At 43.3% G+C, this 19,405-nt stretch overlaps 1 protein-coding gene across 3 annotated transcripts in view; it reads right to left on the minus strand.

The window, feature by feature from the left end:
• LOC128406159 (ubiquitin carboxyl-terminal hydrolase 46-like) overlaps positions 1–19,144 on the minus strand; it is a 32,803-nt gene extending 13,659 nt beyond the window's left edge. Inside the window, exons 1-4 of one of the 3 annotated variants that reach the window (XM_053373193.1) lie at positions 19,097–19,138; positions 8,449–8,662; positions 6,638–6,852; positions 2,114–2,190 (exon numbers count right to left, since the gene is read on the minus strand). In XM_053373193.1, coding sequence (XP_053229168.1) covers positions 2,114–2,190; positions 6,638–6,852; positions 8,449–8,506 — 350 coding nt within the window. In that variant the 5' untranslated portion in view covers positions 8,507–8,662; positions 19,097–19,138. Of the gene's footprint in view, positions 1–2,113; positions 2,191–6,637; positions 6,853–8,448; positions 8,663–10,488; positions 11,152–19,096 lie in introns of those variants that run through there. The other 2 variants (XM_053373195.1, XM_053373196.1) reach the window with 2 other exon arrangements.
• Between the last annotated feature and the right edge of the window lie 261 nt (positions 19,145–19,405).

Below are 19,405 nucleotides of genomic sequence, written 5' to 3' on the forward strand. Positions count from 1 at the left end.
ATCTTTTAATGTGGAAGCACCTCAATTTTGGAACTCCCTGCCTATTGATATCAGGCAGGCGCCTGCACCGTACTCTTTTTGGCACCTGCCAGAAACACTTTTATTTAGACAAGCCTACCTAGATATTTAGAAAGGTGGTGCAAGTTTTGTTTTCAATTTATTGATAATTTTAATTTTTTGAAAGTTTTAAATTGTTGTTGTTAATTCCTTTTCATATTTTTTGTTTTGTTTTGTAAACCACATTGTTTTGTTTTACAATCACGCAGTGTATAAATTTTATGAGATAAATAAATCTGTTTTTTATTTATACTATAGCAAACTCAGGTTCGCAGGAGAAAACTCACATCCCATCCGGCCCACAAACTGGACAGCCGGCAGGATGAGGCTGAAGCTTCCTCTGTCACATGATTTATTCTGTCACATGTTCCTAAGGCTCCATGCCTCGCATTTCTGCACCACAGGGATAGGGAACTTGTAACTCAAATCCCAGCAACTCCAATGAGTGCTGAGAAATAAGATCTGTGGAAAACCACTACTAGTCTGCACAGGCGATAATGTGTTGGATGAGGGTAATGCTATCAATGGTGGAGTGCTGGAAACCACAGAGTGCTGTCGCATTCATGTCCAGCCCTGTTACTCAACTCAGTAGAAGGCAGATGATTACCTGATTGACTGAACTGATATCCTGCCCTTCCTTCCAAAGGAGCCCCATGTGACTTCCTATGTTCTCAAGGCTTCCCATTTCTAGCATAAGTGAACTTGCTCGTTTTCATCCCTTCATTGGTGTGATGTGAACAATGGGTTAAATGACAGTGCTTGGGCTCATGTCTGGAGGAAGCACATCCCCTAAGTCTGGATGCTCTGAGATAAGGGTGCTGAGTCATTCACCCTCCCATCAGTAGGTGTAGAGATGGGTATAATAATCTCTAGCTTTCAGTATGTCTTGTGTATGTCCTGAGGTCCGTGTTCTGTCCTGATGCTGTCAGGATCCAACTCTGAATCTGTGAGAGTCAAGAAAAGAGGCTGTGGTTTTTACATGGTGGTAGTGCTAGCGGATTTATCTGTACATGTTATCTTTACTTCAAAGCCCAGAAGAACTCTATATAGAAGATAGTACTGTTTCACTTTGCTTTGTACCTGGGGACTCTGGAAGCTGTTCTGCTGGGAGCAGGAAATCTCTGAAGATTCTGCTGGGGCTCTGTATGCTCTGCTGATACATCACACTGGCTGAGGTATGGTGAACTACCAAACTACCTCAAGGCCTGCCTCTTCCCATATGAACCTACCCGGACCCTGAGATCATCCACTGAGGTCCTTCTTCAAGTGCCTCCTCCGCGAGAGGTCAGGAGGGTGGCAACACGAGAATGAGCCTTCTCTGCAGTGGCTCCCCGTCTATGGAATGCTCTCCCCAGGGAAGTCTGCCTGGTGCCTTCACTATACACCTTTAGGAGCCAGGCAAAAATGTTCCTTTTCAACCAGGCCTTTGTCTGACTTGATCTACATCCTATACCCTTTTTAAAAATGCTGGCTCTTTGGGGCTTTTTTTTTTATTGGGTTGTTGGTTTTGTTTTGATTTTATGTATTTGATATTTTATGTGAACCACCCTGAGACCTTCAGATATAGGGAAGTATAGATATTAAATTAATACAATAAGAATAATAACTGACTTGCACAAGTCACCAACATGCTTGCTATGCGGACTCTGGCTTTTCTCCCCACTCCACCCATCTGTCAAAATTTAGAGGATATGTTCCTTGGGGAAGGATACAACTTTTTAATGATATCTCTCAGTAAAACAGTATTCATGGTGACCTCCAAACATTTTGGACTATGACTCCCATCAACTCCAGCGAGCACAACCATCACCAAAACATCACTGGCGGTTTCTAAACAGAGGTTGGATTGTCACCTGCCAGGGATTTTTAAGCTGTAAATCCTGCACTGCAAGGGATTGGCTTAGACCCTTGGGGTCCCTTCTAACTCTTCAATTCTAGGATTCTATGATCCGGAGGTTAGCAAAAGGCTCCTGTAAAGTGTCATATATTGACAGCATTACACAAGTGCTTATCTGGGAAGCTCTTGAGGTGTTTGGGTTTTTTTTAAAAAAAATACCTCAAACAGTGTGTTATTGATGTATTTTGTTCCACATCAATTGAAAGGTCCAGAAAGTCCTCATCTTTGCTGCTAACCTTGAAAAGAAAAAAGAAAAAAAGAGGCAGGGTAAATGGAATAAAAATAAGCAAGTTTAGAAATGCTAAAACGTAAGAAAAGTCTACTGGATCAGACCACTGGTCCATCTAGTCCAGCATCCTGTTCTCACAATGGCAAACCAAGTGTCTGTGGGAAATCTACAAACAGGATGTGAGCACAAAAGCACACTCCCCTCTTGCAGTTTCCAGCAACTGCTATTCAAAAGCATCACTGCTTCTGACTTTGGAGGCACAGCACAGCCACCATGGTTAGTAGTCATGTTTCAAGTTTAAGAAAGAAGACATCTTTAATACAGGCAACTTCCGGTTTAGGCATGTCGAAATAATGTGCAATCACGCACACTGCCAAACCAATTGCACACTGCCAAACCTGGAGGTAGCCCCCAAACACCACAAAAACATCATGCAAAGGGACAGAGCGGGGGCAAGCGGGCTTATGCAAGCTCCACCAATGCACGCAGAACCCCCGCACAGGATTGCCTACACTCAAATGGAAGTATGAGTAGGGGTGGCCACAGAAGCAATGAATAGTGGTAGGAAGGGGAGAACCAAACAGGAGTACCCAAGAATCCTTGGCAATACTGCAGAGAATGATGGACAGGGCTCTTTGATCTCATGCAGTCAAGCATCATTTGACACACAGCATCCTCTCACACTCATAAATCAATACCACAGCTTATAATACAGATTCATATGCTATAGATCAGCTTTCCCCAACTTGACAGCCTCCAGATACTGACTGGGGCTGACGGAAGTTGTAATCTCAAACATCTGGAGGGCATTAGACTGAGGAAGGCAGCTATGGACCACTGGCTTTCTATTAATGGGTTGCAACCCCCAAATTAGTCATGACCTGACCCCAGTAGGGGCATACCAGTTCCACTAACATTTGGGTTTTTTATTAATTTTTTCATCCTTATTTTTTTAAAGAGATAAACAGAAAGCCAGGGAAAAAAGGAAGGCAAGGAAGAAACAGACAACAAAATTACGTGACATAACTCCCCCTGCCCCCTGCAAACCCCAGGGATTGTAGTTTGCTCCCCTCCCCCCACACTACAATTCCTAGGGTTTTCCTGCAGAGAAGGAATGACTGTCAAACTGGTATGTCTGCAGTGAGAAATAAAGACAAGGAATAATTAAAAGATGCTGAAGAATCAATGTTGAGCCCCATGCTGCCTCTTATTGCCTCTCTTCATATACTGGGGGACATGTTGGATCAATTGCTGGACTTCAACTCCCTTCATCCCTGACTAGTTCCCCTTCCCTGCTGTAATAAAACTTCCATGTTCAGAAGCTATTGTATTTTAAATCTGGTGCTCAAACAAACAAACAAACAAACAAACAAGGAGGCGGGCTATTGCCCTCGTGACCTGATGTGGGCTTCCTAGAGGAATGCCACAATGGGAAGCTGCAAATGAGTTCCAGTCTAAGGTTCACGTTGCTGGTTGGAGTTAAAGGTTTCAGGTCTGAAAAGGTTGAAGACTGCTGAAGATAAGAGCATAAGAGGAGCTTGCTGGATAAGGCCAGGATCCCATCTAGTCCAGCATCCTATTCTCACAGTGGCCAGACAGGATTCTTGTGAGAAACCAGCAAGCAGGATCTGAGCACAAGAGCATAGTCCCCTCCTGTGGCTTTCAGCAGCTGGTATTCAGAAGCATTGCTACCTCTAACTGTGAAGGGAGAGCACAGCCATCATGGCTAATAGCCATCAATAGGCCTCTCCTCCATGAAACTGTCTATTCCTCTTTTAAACCCATCCAGGCTCGTGACAATCGCCGCCTCCTGTGTAAGTGAGTTCCATAGTTTAACTATGCACTGAATAAGAATACTTCCTTTTATGTGTCCCAAATCTTCCAGATAGCTGGTCAGCCTCTTCTCAAAATAAGGGGCAGTTGCAGGCTACATGTAGTTTCATCCACACAGAACACCTCCCCATATAAAATGACAAACTAAGCATAAAACTATTTGTCCGATCAGCAATTCCATTGGTGCAAAAGGAAGCCTTCTTTCCAGTGCAAAGGCATGTGCAACTTCCCCCATCCAACCCAGACAGGGACTGCAGCTGGGCATGTTCAGGTTTAAACCCCTCCCCACTACTCCCTTGATTGGCTCTGAATTCAGCTCACCTGTGATTGCTATTTATTTTTTAAAAAACAAACCATTCACACAACTGTTAATTGTGTGAGTGGGGTTATATTTAGTTTGGCCTTTGGAAAGCCTTGCATTGGCGACAGGCAATTGCCGCAGAACCAAATTTTCACAACCTGCGCCATGCCGGCTGAGAAGATCCCTTTAGAATGGAGCAGGTATCAAAACCAATGCTATTTTTAAAGCACATTAAGTTTAAAAGCCCACTCGAGATTCCCCCTCTGCTTAGGACTTTACTTTTCTGAAATAGGTCAGGATCTAGAGAGCTATTTTAGGAGTCACACACACGTGCGCATGCGCACACGCACGCATGCACACACACACTGCTTTAGAAGCTCATCTCTTGTTTTCAAAGGCAATTCACCATATAGCAGAAACACATCCAAAGCAAGTCATGTAGTTCCTTGGATGCAGGACATGCTGATTGACTGGATTTGTTCCAGGAAACGATGCAAATTAATGGCTGGCTGACTTAACTGGTTCCTATTTCAATCTTCTTCAGACTGAAATGCGTCTTAAGAAGAGCCCTGCTGGATCAAGTGAAGTAGATTTTAACTTCAAACCTGTTTCCAAGAGTGATAAGGCAGATGTATCAAGAAAGTCTAAAGTACGATGACAAAAACCAGCAAAATTGATAACACTGACTGTTCCATATAGCTGCCATGGCTTACAGCCATTTGTCTACTCCAGCCTTTGCCCGCCTGGTGCCCTGCCTGGTGCCCTCCAGACATTTTGAACTACAATTCCTATCAGGGTATCGGCTGCAGCTGATAGGAGCTGCAATCCAAAACATCAACAAGGTATCAGGCTGTGGTGAAGGCTGTTCTACTCCTTCAGTCTATGGGGAACTCACCTTAAATCTCCCCTGGTTATCTTAGACAGGTGACATCCACACCACACATTAAAGCACATGGCTTTCAGTTCCCAGAATCCTGGGAGCTGTGGTTTACTCTTAACAGATCTGAAATACAAAGCACCATTAACGGGGAGTCATACGCATGAAATGTGCTTTAAATGTATGGTGTGGATTACCTTAGATTCCCCCCCCCCAAAGTAGTCAACATATTCATACCTTCTTATTTGACTCATTTTTTCATTTCGTTAGCATACTAGCCGTGAAGCTAAATATACAAGGCCTTTGCTGGAATACCTAAGACGTGCCACCAGTAACCTAGCTTGATGGTCTTGGTGTTACTGGGCTTCTGGAACCTGCTTTTTAAAAAATCACTCATCCTCCCAAGCTTTTGGAGTTATCTGATTGTTCAAGGTCTCTGTGTAGTTAATGGCCATTGCAAAGAAAGTTTGCTTGACACTTTTCTTTAAATTGTTTTGGCGGCTGCTGTGTTCCTTATTTTATTTAAACTGTGTTTTATTGGTTAGATGTAGCAATTGTTTTGTTTAAATATTATTTGTATCCCATTATGGGATCCAGAATGAATGAAGAGCACTCTTAAAATGTAATAAAACAGGTAAGACCAAAGTTATCACCATACTAGACTCCCCAGCATTTACCACAGGGATGGAGAATGTTTTTCTGCCTGAGGGCCACATTCTATTTGGGCAACCTTCTGGGGGCCACACGGCACTGGTGGGTGGTGCCAGAGGTGAAGAAGGCAAATAAACAGATGTGAATTTCTAGCATTCATCAGGCAAGCATGCTAGGACACATTCTAGCAAAGCAAAAACACTCAAGGATGGTGAGAAGCAAGTCTGGTAATGGATGTGGCCTAGGAAGAGTTCTAAGGACCAGATGGAGAAGCCTGGAGGGCCAGATTTGCCCCCTCCCCCGATGAGGTTCTTCACCTCTGATCCAATACTGACACATCACACTTCTTGCAAAACTGCTTTCCTACATCATTGTGGGACCTTGTGCCCCTTCTGTTTGGTATCCCATAACAGAGTAAATTATTGCAAACAACACACAATAAAAACCCCTCCTCTGTGATCATGAGGAATCAAGAAGTGAAAAAGAGGCATGCACAGGAGGTGGTAGCATAAGTCTGAATCACACCTCACCAAGGGAGAGTGATCACTGGGTGACTTTAGTCCAGTTATAGTCTCTCAGCCTAACCTACCAGGGCTGTTGTGAGGATAAAACTGGGAAGGGGAACCATGTATACCAGCTTGAGCTCATTGAAGGAAAGGCAGGACAGAAATGAACAAAAAGAAAAGAAGTCATACTCTGAGTAGGCCCACTGAAATCAATGGACCAACATACTCTAATGGCTTATTGTTGGATAAGGAAGAGCTTTGGGGGATTTAAAGAACAACAACATACAGATTCACAGGTAAGACATCTGGTTTCATTGGTTAGTGTCCCCTGGAAGATTTCATGGACCCAAGTGCGGTCCACCTTCTCCCCTTTGCTTCTATTCCGCAGCTTGCCATTTTGCTTTTCCTGCTTCTTCTCATCTCGTAGTAAGTCAGCAATCCTGTTCAGCAGGTAGTTCAGTAATTCATGTGCGTCCTGTTGCATGGTGTTGTTGAAGAGTTCTGGCAATGAAGATGTGCAAGACAAACAAAAGGAAGGGTGATTAAAATGCTGTTAGGTCACTCGCAGCGTACAATTTCAGTTACTTCCAAGATGAAGTATGGTGGGGCAGAATGAGGTGAAATGCACTGCGTAATACTGTTCCTCTTAATCGTGCCACTTGATATTGGTGCTCCACTCTGCCTCATGAAGTCTGGAGAGTTATTTAGAGACTGACAATGGACACAAGGCTTAGGTAAGACACAGCTGACAGGCTGAGGCACAGAGCGCTTTTAAACTAAGCTGGATTGATTGCTGCATGTATTTTTATACGCATATATTAGATCTAGCAGAGAAAGTGCGGATCCACTATGGAGATTCCCAGTACTAAGGCATATAAAGTCTTAAAGAACTTAGAAGCAGGATACCTGGCATACCACTTCCCCACAGACATTCCTGGTCAATGGATAAGATCTACAGACAAAGCCTTGCTGGCTATACTGAAGCCCCTGGGATGCTACCCTATGACACCTAGGGAGTGGGTCTTCTTAGTACGGGCACCAACCTTCTGGACACCCTCCCAAGGGCAGAAGGTGGTGGACACAGTAGTTACTTTTAAATGCCTCTTGAAAACACACTCCCCTGTTTCAGCATTCAATATCCAGGCTGTACGCTATTGTTCACAAAATTAGTAAAAGGGAACAAAGTATTAGAAGTTGCTATCTGTTGGCTGTTATCTCTTAATTTAGTTAATTTTGGCATCATTTTAATTTTCCAGACTTCCATTAACCACTCTTTCAACACTGGATATGTACATTCATGCCATCCCTTCAGGATCATAAATTTCAGCACTTGTCAACAAGTGCCATATCAGCAGCTAATTTCCCATCTCAAATATCCAGGTAATGGGCAGGATCCAGGCTAAAGCAGCTGCACTAAGTCCCATTTATTTCAACGAGGGACTAAGCCATGGCCATCTTGTCCCATTGATCTCAGCAGGATCTAAATTATAAATAGTTATAAACAGTTCTAACTTATGTTTTATTGTGGGTGTGCATTGGGAGGGGTGAATAACAAAGCACACTGGAGTGAACTGGCGAGTGGCTTCTTCTCTCCTGCAATAAGATTAGGGCCCCAACAAACCTCACATCACTCTGCTGTTTTTGGCCTTTTCTGTCCCATACATGTCCCATTCTTTCTTACAGATTTCTTTTTCTTTAAATTGTTTTAAACTGTTCTTACAGTTGTGCTTTAATATTGTAACCTGCTCTGGGACAATAGGGTGAAGGGCGGGTACTTAACAACAACAACTACTACTTGTTTGTTTGTTTGTTTGTGGCTCTCTCCTCCTTGTTTAATCGCCACAACAACCCTAAGAGGTAAGTTTGGCTGAGAGGCAGTGACTGGCCCAAGGTGAGCTTCATGGTCAAATAAGGATTTGACCTCTGGTCTCCCAGATTCCAGTTCAACACTCAAACCAATACATTACCCTCTCTGCACCCCCCCCCCATCTCCATGTTCCTCTAGGAAGCAGCTCCCAAGCCACTAAAGTAACACCTGAAAGGCCCCAAGGATGCATAACACTGAAGTGGACATGGAGATTTAAGAAGTCTAGTTACCATTGTCTTTCCGCAGCTGGGAAATAAAGTTCCTGGGAGGGATGACCCCCACCTTCATCTTTTGTGCGGCGATGTCGTTGAAAAGCTCTGAGAGGCATGTCAAAAGGGTTTCCTTTTTGTGCGGCTGGACCTTGTAAGCCAAAACCTTTTCCCGAAACGGACGACAAAAGTAAAGTGCCTGCAGAACAGAGTTGCAATAGCAGGTATTGCCAAACTAAATGAAAGAAAGCCGGGGGCGGGGGGAGAGAAAGAGAGCAAAAAAAGAAGAATTTTTATTCAAGGTCTACTAAAATGGGGGGAGGGAGGCAAAAAGTACCTGAACTAGCTGCAGTGAAAGGGCATGAGGGAAATAAGCAGAGTATGACAGAGGCTGACTGCACAATGCATGTGATTTCATGAAATGGGATGGAGGCTAGCTTTAAATTATCTGTTTACCAGATTGCCCTGAAAATAAGCCGCACTTGCCCCCCAAATTCTGACTGTGAAAAGTTAAAGTGCGGCTTATATTCAGAACCGAGCGCTGCGCTCCCAGCTTCTGGCACTACTGCCCTGAATGGGGGGTGGGGGTGGGACAGCCGGCGCTGGCGCCGGCTTGGGGCGGTAGTACCAGGAGTTGGTAGTGCTGGAAGTCAGGCATGCAGCGTGCGCAGAATCGAGCACGGGCACCAGTGTGGGGAGCAGGGCGCCAAGGCCGGCCACCCCCCATTCAGGGCAGTAGTGCCAGGAGGTGGGCCACACCCACAAATTTTAAAGGTGCGGCTTATTTGCGGGTATGATTTATATTCGGACCAATATGGTATTATAACCATTATTATAATTATATATACTATAAGGCTTAGTTCTCCAACACCTAATAGAGAAGTACTCATCTAGTAATACTGTCTCTCTCTATGTGGACTTCATCGACTTCAGAGCAGCCTTCGACTCCATCTCCAGAATAAAGCTATGGGGAAAACTGGAGACTTCCACACTTGACAGATGCTTGCTATATTTAATACGCACAGCACATGAAGGGACCTTGCTAAAAGTGCCATGTTCCTTCCAGGGACATCTATCCAACGCAATAGAGACCAAGAAGGGAGTCAAGCAAGGATGCATATTGGCCCCTTGTTTATTCAATTTTTATACAATTGATATGATTCCCCACCTCCACAATATGAATTTCCACCCTCCAAAACTCACAGGAAAGCATATTCCGGTGCTGCTTTACGCAGATGATGCAGCAATCCTCTCGAGAATACTGGCAGCATATTGCAAGGAGGGTCAATTGGAGCTCAATTACCAGAAAACCAAAATTGCATTTTTTGCCAAGAGGCCCAAACCACGTGCATGGTGCACCAATGGTCACAAGATGAGCAGGTCACCTGCTTCAAATACCTGGGTATAGCCCCACATTCATCGGGAAGCAGAAAAGCCCATGGTGACTATGTTGCAGGGAATGCCCACAGAAGCACAAATGCTATCCTCAGGTACCTCGGGTAGACACGATATACCTGCAGCCCTCAAATTGTTTGAGGCTAAATTGATTGCACAGCTGTTATATGGTGTTCTACAAGTGCCTAAACATGTCTCCAATGCTACCATACGTCTTGAAACTGGATCCATAAGAATTGAGGCCAGAGTGTGGCTTGCCACTCTTAATTACTGGTTGAGACTTTCTTCCTGAGTGGCCTTGCTCTCCTGACTATTAAGGATGATTTCCAATCAACATGGAAACAAGCTGTGAAAAATATAATAACTACTCTAGGCTTCAACACAGAGATTTTACTTGACATGGGGCATGAACAACCTAAAAGAAACATTAAACAGAGTGTGGAAGACACAGAACGCCAAGCTGGCCTAGCCAGGTCCCCAAAATTTCTAATTAGTGAAACCAGAAGATACTTCACCTCCCAAATGCCATACAGTCATACCTCGGGTTACAGCTGCTTCAGGTTGCGGACTGCCAAAACCCAGAAGTACCAGAACGGGTTACTTCCGAGTTTCGGCGGTTGCGCATGCGCAGAATCGCAACCTGCGCATCCACTGTATATAACCAACCTTGAAATCTCAAAACAGTGAAGGGCTTTCACTCTGGCCTGTTGTCAGGCCCTCCCCTCAGCCATTCAGGAAGGCCGTTATAGGAAGACACCATATGAAGAGAGGAAATGCCCATGAGCCTCCAGGCAGCAGGAAACAACAGAACATGCCCTTTTCCATTGCCAGTACTATGTAGACATACGAGCCAGATTTATCCTGCACAAATTCCCAGGATGCACAGAACAACTCAACATCTCCCTACTACTCCAGGATGAAAACCCAGATGTTACATACTCAGTTGCTAGATTTTGCGCTGCCATGATGGATATTCGCCCAAGGATGGTTTGTGCTAGAAACCAGTCCTAAACTGAAGGCCCATATTGCAAGACCAATATTCCCCTAAGCTCCACCCTTATAGTTGTTTTAACTGCGTGTCTTTTAGTTCGTATCTGTTTTAATTAACAATTCTTATTCATCAACTATTTTATTCATATGTTTCTCTTATACTGGCCTGTGACTGTAATAAAGTTTATTCATTCATTCAATCTTCGTTTTTAGAAATAAAAAAATGTTATTTTTTTATTTAGGCCATGGATCCCTTAGCAATGACAGACTACGTGTCCTCCTCCTCTTGGTACTCACTTAGTAAATCACATAACTGTATCCTATGGTTTTTTTCCTGGAAATTGTGACAACTTACTTTTAAAAAACAGTTTTTCTTTATCCCCACCCCCCGAAACCGATTCATTATTAAAATTCAATAAAAATATATTTCGAAAAATGGGGAGGGGGATTGGAGGGGAAAGGCAGCTTTGTTTTGGCAGCAAATGTTCTTGCTACCTATTATTCCCCTCCCTGAATGCCCCTTGGAACAATGCAACATGATTGCGCCACAATATTCCAAGGGGGGGGGATGGGGGGGTTTAAGTGTGGGTAGTAGCTCCCATAATGAAACCAGCAACAATAGAAAAGGTAAAGGGTGCAGCTGTGTGTGTAGCTTCAACCCCCTCCACAATTTCAAACCAAGAATTCTCAAGAGAACTTTTGGCTCAGGTCTAAAATTAGATATCCTGTGATCTTGAAAATAGTTCCATAACAGCTGAGCAAGTGGGGAATAAACATTTTTGCTAGCATTGGAAAGGCTAACCTGATTGCACAGATTGTGGCAAAGCACCTGGTTTGTGGGCAGAAAGTCACAGGTCACAATCTCTTCTCTCCCACCAGCTGAAGGAGGTAGAATAACAGAATCACAGAACTGGATGGGAACCCAAGGTCAACTAGTCAAATCCGCTGAAGGGGCAGGGAAAAAAGAGAGCCCTGCTAGCCAGTGTAGAAGCAACTGCTGGCTAAATGGACTTATGGCTTGACTGTATAATTCAGTCTCATATGCACACTCTCAGAGGAGGAGGAGAACTCAGAAATAAATAGCACATACTGTGGAAACAAAGCCATTGGTGCAACATTTAAAATTGCTAGCTCTGTTAAACAACTTGTGTTTCCCGTTTTGGTCAGCCTTCCTCAACCTCATCCTGATACACTTATAAGATTTAAAACGAGGAATTCTAGCGTAACTTGTAGAGGCTTGGGTGAAGACAACCCCCCCCCTTGTAAAGCCTTGTGATGTGGTTTGGCAGAGAAGGGGGGGAAACAATTGTCCTGCTAGATGCCGCTCAAGAGGGAGCAGACGCAATGCTCTTGCCGTGGGTTAAGACTAGTAAGCAGCTAGCTGGCTTGTGGGGAGGGCAAAGATTGTGGTTTCTGACACACAGTGGTACCGCTGAGAATACCCACCTCTCGCCCCAAAACATGAAGCTGATATGATTGCTCCAAATAATCAAGCAGGCTGAGGTTTTCCCTCTGGGCCAGCTTATAGTGGGGATAGGTGGGTGGGAAACAATTCAAAGTTGGTGGTGTTTGACAGGGAAAGATGCCTTTGGGGGCAAAATGAGACATCCAGTTCACATTTCCTGTTTACAAGGATATATTGGCAATGTGCCGGAGATAGCTAGAAGCAGCTGTTTTGCATCTGTCACATTTGAAGGCTGTCTCATTTCATGGAAAAAAGGAGGATAGGGGCTGATGAGATACAGAATCTAGCAAGGAAGGATGCATCCTGGAGTGCTTGACCCTCAAGCCACTGAAGAATTAGATCCCTTTCTACATCAACAGAAGTCAGCCTGCTAGTTGTAAGAACTCTGCATACGGCACTTTCATCCCTCCCCCAAAGACACTGCCAAACATGTCACAGCATGATAGTTCCTTCACATCATCTGCTGGGCCAAGCTGAAGGAGGCCCCAACTGGAAAAACCCCACTGGACAACACTCCAAGGTCACAACAGTGGTGGAAAAACAATGTTTGCCACCATCCCTGCAAAAGAAAAGGTCCAAGACCAACAGCTCATCACAGAACCATCAGCTGCCTTAGAGAAATGTTGTTGCAGTTCCTATCCTACGGCTGCTGAAGACCTGCATGCTCCAACAGAAATGAAGACCACAGGCCAAGGAGCACACATATCAGCCTGTGGTCAGGGAGTACACATATCACCAGCTCCCAGTTGGCGTGAGAGACCTCTGTGGGTCTTTCTTTTATATCATGTATTTGTTTTAGTGTTTTAATGTTGTGAACTGCCTTAGTTGCCTTGGAAGAAAGGTGATATGCAAAAACAACAACATACCACCGAAACTCCCCTCCATTGTCCCTGCTGGTAATAAGTGCTCTGAATGGACATAGCCAAGCGGGGCGGGCAGTTGAGCGCCCCCCCCCAATCAAATGAAAATAGAAATACTTAACTGACCAATCACGTTGGTTCTGCCCCCACCCTAACAAAAGTCCTGCCCCTTCCTAACAAAAATCCTGGCTATGCCTATGGTGCTCTGTGAATCCTGTTACTGCTTCCCTACCAATCTGTTGTTTTATAATTAGGGCACCCTGGAAAAAAGTGAAAACTGCAGCATTTCTGCACTTGCAAATGAAAAACTCTAACTTACAAGATCATGCAGCCAAATAATGTGTGCAAAATGTATTTCATTTAATTATTTATTTATTTCTGCCTGGAGTGATCTTGCTGGTGCATGATTTTCTAGTTGTGGCATCCGAGTTTTCAACTTCCAATAAGAGTCCTAGAGATATAAAAGCATGCAACCCCAATGGAAGATTCATGCTACCCAGTGCTATGCCAACATATCTACCCTGCCCAACACTAGACATTTGTACAGGGCCCATACATAGAGTGCACAGGTCCAATAAAGCCCCTCAAACTTGGGGAGAGGGGAAAAAAATCTACACTTGCCCAGTCATTTCTAGCAATGAAGAAGTTTTTGTAAATTGACAAAAATAAGGAGTTGGTTCTTTCAGACTGTCAGTGTAATACAAATATTAACGTGTAATACAAATATTTTAACGCCATTAAAAGTGTTTGCAGGCTAGTTAACTTATTTAGAAACTTTCTTTTCTTGTTTTTCGCGTCTGAAGGCTTTCCAAACAGCGAGCAGTAATTCAAAAGCACACAAAGACAACAATAAAAGTACAGCACCTAATGTTCTATAGCATCAAGCAAACTAAAGAACATAAATATCTAAAAGGTCATAAACAGGTTTTCACTTGACGCAGAAAAGACATCAGTCCTGTTGCCAGGCAAGCCTTCCTGATTCTAAGACTAGGGAATCACAACTCATAAGGCCCTGTCATGGTTCAACTCTGAAGGTCAACACCAAGGGTGATAATAATACCTAGGTGTGTGTATAAGACCCTGTGTATAAGACTATTTTGGGGGACTACAATTTAAGAAAATGGGGGGAGATGGCTCAGAGTTGTTGAGCTTCTTTTGGGGATGAAGTTATTGAGCTGGGGGAGGGGGGATATGCCGATAATCACTCACCCAACTGACAAACACTACCACTCACATGCGCCACAGAACACACAAAGTGTATGCCGGCTCGCCACCAGAAGCCAGCAACCGCACACCCACTTGCCACAGCGGTAGCCAATCCATAGCAGCCCTTGATGCAAACAAACATGACCCATCCGACTTACACAGCAACAGCTAATCTAAAGCAGCCCTTGCAGCAGACACTATTCACCCACCCAATCGCTGCTAACAAACTCCTGCTTGCGGCTGCAACCAATCCCCCCTCCCCCCTCTGCACTATCCATGTATAAGACGACCCCCCATTTTTAACATTAATTTTGAATAAAAAAACTCGTCATACATGGAAAAGTACAGTGGTACCTCAGGTTAAGTACTTAATTCGTTCCAGAGGTCCGTACTTAACCCGAAACTGTTCTTAACCTGAAGCACCACTTTAGCTAATGGGGTCTCCCGCTGCTGCTGCGCCGCCGGAGCACAATTTCTGTTCTCATCCTGAAGCAAAGTTCTTAACCTGAAGCACTATTTCTGGATTAGCGGAGTCTGTAACCTGAAGCGTATGTAACCTGAAGCGTATGTAACCCGAGGTACCACTGTACAGTATCTAGATATAGATATATAGCTATATAGATATAGATATATAGATATATATTCATTCATTCTAGGCAAAATATATCTAGGCAGGAACACGCAAGAGAACCTGCCTAGATGTACACTAGTTTCAGCATATTTAAAGGTAAAGGGACCCCTGACCATTAGGTCCAGTCGTGACCGACTCTGGGGTTGCAGCGCTCATCTCACTTTGTTGGCCGAGGGAGCCAGCGTACAGCTTCCGAGTCATGTGGCCAGCATGACTAAGCCGCTTCTGGCGAACCAGAGCAGCACACGGAAACGCCGTTTACCTTCCCACCGGAGCGGTACCTATTTATCTACTTGCACTTGGACGTGCTTTTGAACTGCTAGGTTGGCAGGAGCAGGGACCAAACAATGGGAGCTCACCCCGTCGCGGGGATTCGAACCGCCGACCTTCTGATCGGCAAGTCCTAGGCTCTGTGGTTTAACCCACAGCGCCACCCGCATCCCTTTTCAACATATTTAGGGACTTACAAAAGTAGAAGTAGTACATTAGAATGAGTTTAGAAATGGCCCTGCAGCCAGAGCAGTTCTTTTGATCTGGCAAGATGTGATCCATATGACCATACTTTCTCAACAGGTGTTTCCAAAAGGCAGCCCGCAAGTGGGTGTTGAAAATTCCATAGAGGTCCATTATTGCTTATTTGTTAGGCAATTTGAAGTCAGAATCATTCACATCCAGAGTGACTTGGATACCACTGTTTCTAGAGATGCCAATGAATGTGCTCAGAGCATTGCCTAGTCATGTATTGTTGAACGAGTTTCAGTCTTGAAACCTAGACACAGATAAATTGCCTGGAGCAGTGTAGATCACCTCCTGCCTGCTAGATCAGACCAGAAGCCTATCTAGAACAGCACAAAACCGACCTCCTACCTAAAAGGAGAAAATACACAGGTACATGGACTGAATGATCCTCAGGATCCCTTCCAACCAATGGTAGAAACTGAGATATGAAAGCTAGGACCTAAATGGCACCTTAAACGTAAGTTATGGGCACAACAATGGAATGTCTAGGTGTGCTTTTTTATAACAAGGAAACAAAGCTGAAAATAAACGAACTGCAGCTAAAATATCATGTTAATTTTTCACATGGTCTAGTCCTTCCCCTGCCCACCCTCTAATATTCTTAAGGGGGTCTCTTCTCCAGTCTTCAGAAAGTAGCTGGAAGTGGGGAGGCAGAAAAAGGTTCTCCTTTCCTTCCACTCTGCAATTTTAATCTGAAATCTTAGGTGCAGTATTGTGCCCAGAGCTCAGAAACTGCTCATGCTAATGAAATTCCCTGTCACAAAATGCGCTTAGAACAATGGGAGTTTCGAACATTGCTTCCAAACCTACAGTTCTATGATTCTATTATATGTCTTACCTCTTTATTTCTCTGCTACAGGGCTCACAGCTTCAGAGAGGCAATTTAAATTAGGATAACATCAAAGTCAGAAAAGGTTAAATACCTCCTCTAACACTAATGCACTGATCAAAACTGAAGTGCTCTGCACCTGCTTCAAAGTTGAATGTTTAGCATTTGCTTAAATCCTGCAGATTCATGATGATATCTCCCATGTCACATCTCAGAAGCAGCCAAACAGGCAACAAAGAAGCAGACAAAAACCTCAGCTTGCTCTAAAGCACTTGAGAGACCTGCAAGAAGGCTTTAGCCCCGGAGCTTAAAATCCGGCTGTAAAGGAAGCAAGTCGTCACGGTGATGGGCTCTCGCAGCCATCCCATATGCGTCTACGAAGATAACAAGTGGAAATGCAGCCTTTAAAACTTGGCACACTTCCAGAAAGTAATGCTGCCTTTCAAATCATTACAAAACATGACGGAGGACCTGTAAGGATAATAAAACAGTAGGACTGAAGAAGAAGCTCCTTCTGACCAAAAAAGGCAGGAGGAGGAGCAAAAAACCACTGCAGGAAATATTATGTCAAACATTTGTCCATGTGAATACTGCGGGTGGTAAGAAGCATTTTTGGGGATCCTCTTCCTGCTATCCTGCTATTTGTATTGTAACCAAAGCTTGCCTTCCATCTCCCCCAATGTCAAAGTTCTAGAATGGCTGTTGACTACCCCGAGGGAGGACAAGCCAGCTTGTAAAGTTGTTTCACACCTGAAATTGTTGTCACAAAACATGCCACCAGTTTCATCAATTTGACATGACAACTGAACAAAAGTTTTGAAGTCTACACTGCGCCTTTGAGGGAACACTCAATCAAGTTATCCTTGCATGAAATGCTCTTTCCTCTCCCATGCCAAAACAACATCCATGAGTTGCTTCTGACTCCTTGCAAAGATGTAGCCTTCTGCCCAGGTTTCCACTGACCCATAAGGTTAGATCCTGCTATTATTGAAATTCTGTTTTTATCTGTGCAATATTGCTTTAATGGTTTCTATGTCACATATCTGTTTTATTGATACTGTCTTACTGTTTTTATGTTATACATTTGGATACAACTTAGAGATTATTAAATATTAAACAGTTGAAAAAAGACGTTTAAACGTCAAAACTAAGATTTTGTCAAAAATGTATAACTTGCTGCTGAAATGGAACACTCAGGATGAGATGGTCAAATCTGCTCTGATCAAATGGGCACAAGATGCTGGACATAACATTATGTTTGCTGACTGGGAACAGTTGTGGACCACTGGGATGAAATTTACGGCATGTAATGCCTTAAGAGAAAATATTATGAAAATGATATACAGGTGGTACATGACCCCAGTCAAGCTTGCAAAAATTTACCATTTGCCCGACAATAAATGTTGGAAATGTAAAGAAAATGAAGGTACATTCTTTCACCCTTGGTGGACGTGCCCTAAGAGTAAGGCTTTCTGGGAAATGATCTATAACGAATTGAAAAAGGTATTTAAATATACCTTCTTGAAGAAACCAGAGGCCTTTCTCTTGGGCATGGTCGGCCAGTTGGTGTCAAAAAAGGATAGAACTTTCTTTATGTATGCTACAACAGCAGCAAGAATACTTATTGCAAAGTACTGGAAGACGCAAGATTTACCCACTCTGGAAGAATGGCAGATGAAGATGATTGACTGCATGGGATTGGCAGAAATGACTGGCAGAATCCGTGACCAGGGAGAAGAGTCGGCGGAAGAAGATTGGAAGAAATTCAAGGACTATCTACAGAAACATTGTAAAATTAATGAATGTTGAATGATGTCGGATAGAAATCAAGGGGTTTTTAGCTGTAATGCTTTGAGATAAGGATTTGCTGAATAAATAATTTGAATTGGAATACAAGAAGGGGAGGTATGAGGTGGTCAGGGAAATATGTCATTGAAAACTAAGTATTGTGAATTTTATGTGTTTTAAAATTTTTTTGCTTTTTTCTTTTTGTTTGTATAAAAATTGGAAATTTTAATAAATATCTTTTTTTTAAAAAGCAAAAAGACGTTTAAATACATAAAACTACTTGGGAGGCAGCCATAGGTCAAGACTATCTCAATAAGAGGTCCAATTTGGACAATTTCCTCAACCGTGCCCGCCTGCCAATCAAATAACATCACATCAGCGGATGGGCAGGAGAGTGGTTCTGAATTTTGCATTGTTATGGTTGCCTTTTCCCAGCAGGACTTAATCCCCACTTAACAGCTGACAGGTGAGTGGTTAAATCCTGCTCAGTCTGGCCTCTGACTGATTCAACATTCTACAGCCATTTGGGGGGTGTTTTGCTTTGTTTTTTTTTATTGTGTATTTTGTGTTATCATTTTGTATTTTTAAGTGGTGAACCACCCTGTGATCTTTGGATGAAGGGTGGTCTATAAATTTAATAAATAATAATTACAATACATCAGCGGTAAAAAGTTTCGCTGAAATGTAATCTCTACTCTAGCATGTCTTTGTAAATACTTAGCATTTGCCCCAAAAGGAAAGCAACAGATATTTAAAAACCAACTCTCTTTAGTTTGCTTTTTTTTAAGCTCATCAAATAAATATAGATAAAAAGATGGAGCTTGCCCATCACAGGGTGCTAATTTAAGCCTCTTTCAATTTTGTATCAGTAGCAGCACCCATGAACTGAAGCTGCTCAGGAAAAAATACTTTTCATTTTAGAATCCAAAAGGTGGAAGTAAGAAGGTATTATTAAATACAAACCCAGACACAGAAAAGCTACTCACATTGACCAAGCCAAAGTAATTTTCATCCCCAGGAATCTGTTCTACACCAATCTCTTTCTCCACAGCAGACGCACTGGAGCCCTGGAAGACAAAGGAAAGGAGTAGGGGGGAAAAGGTTTACATCATTTGCATCTCTAAGCAAGGAGAAATTATTAATGAATACACACAGAGATACAGAATATTCTGTTGTTATATAGGGTTCCCAGTAGTCTCTCAAACAGGGTGATCTTGTCTACAGCTTTCTAGTTCTGCAAATGCTGCAGACATCAGATGTTCTTATACCATGTGCTAAACTGTGATTAAAATGCC

Source organism: Podarcis raffonei, chromosome Z, assembly GCF_027172205.1.
Source record: "Podarcis raffonei isolate rPodRaf1 chromosome Z, rPodRaf1.pri, whole genome shotgun sequence".
Taxonomy (NCBI): Eukaryota; Metazoa; Chordata; class Lepidosauria; order Squamata; family Lacertidae; genus Podarcis; species Podarcis raffonei.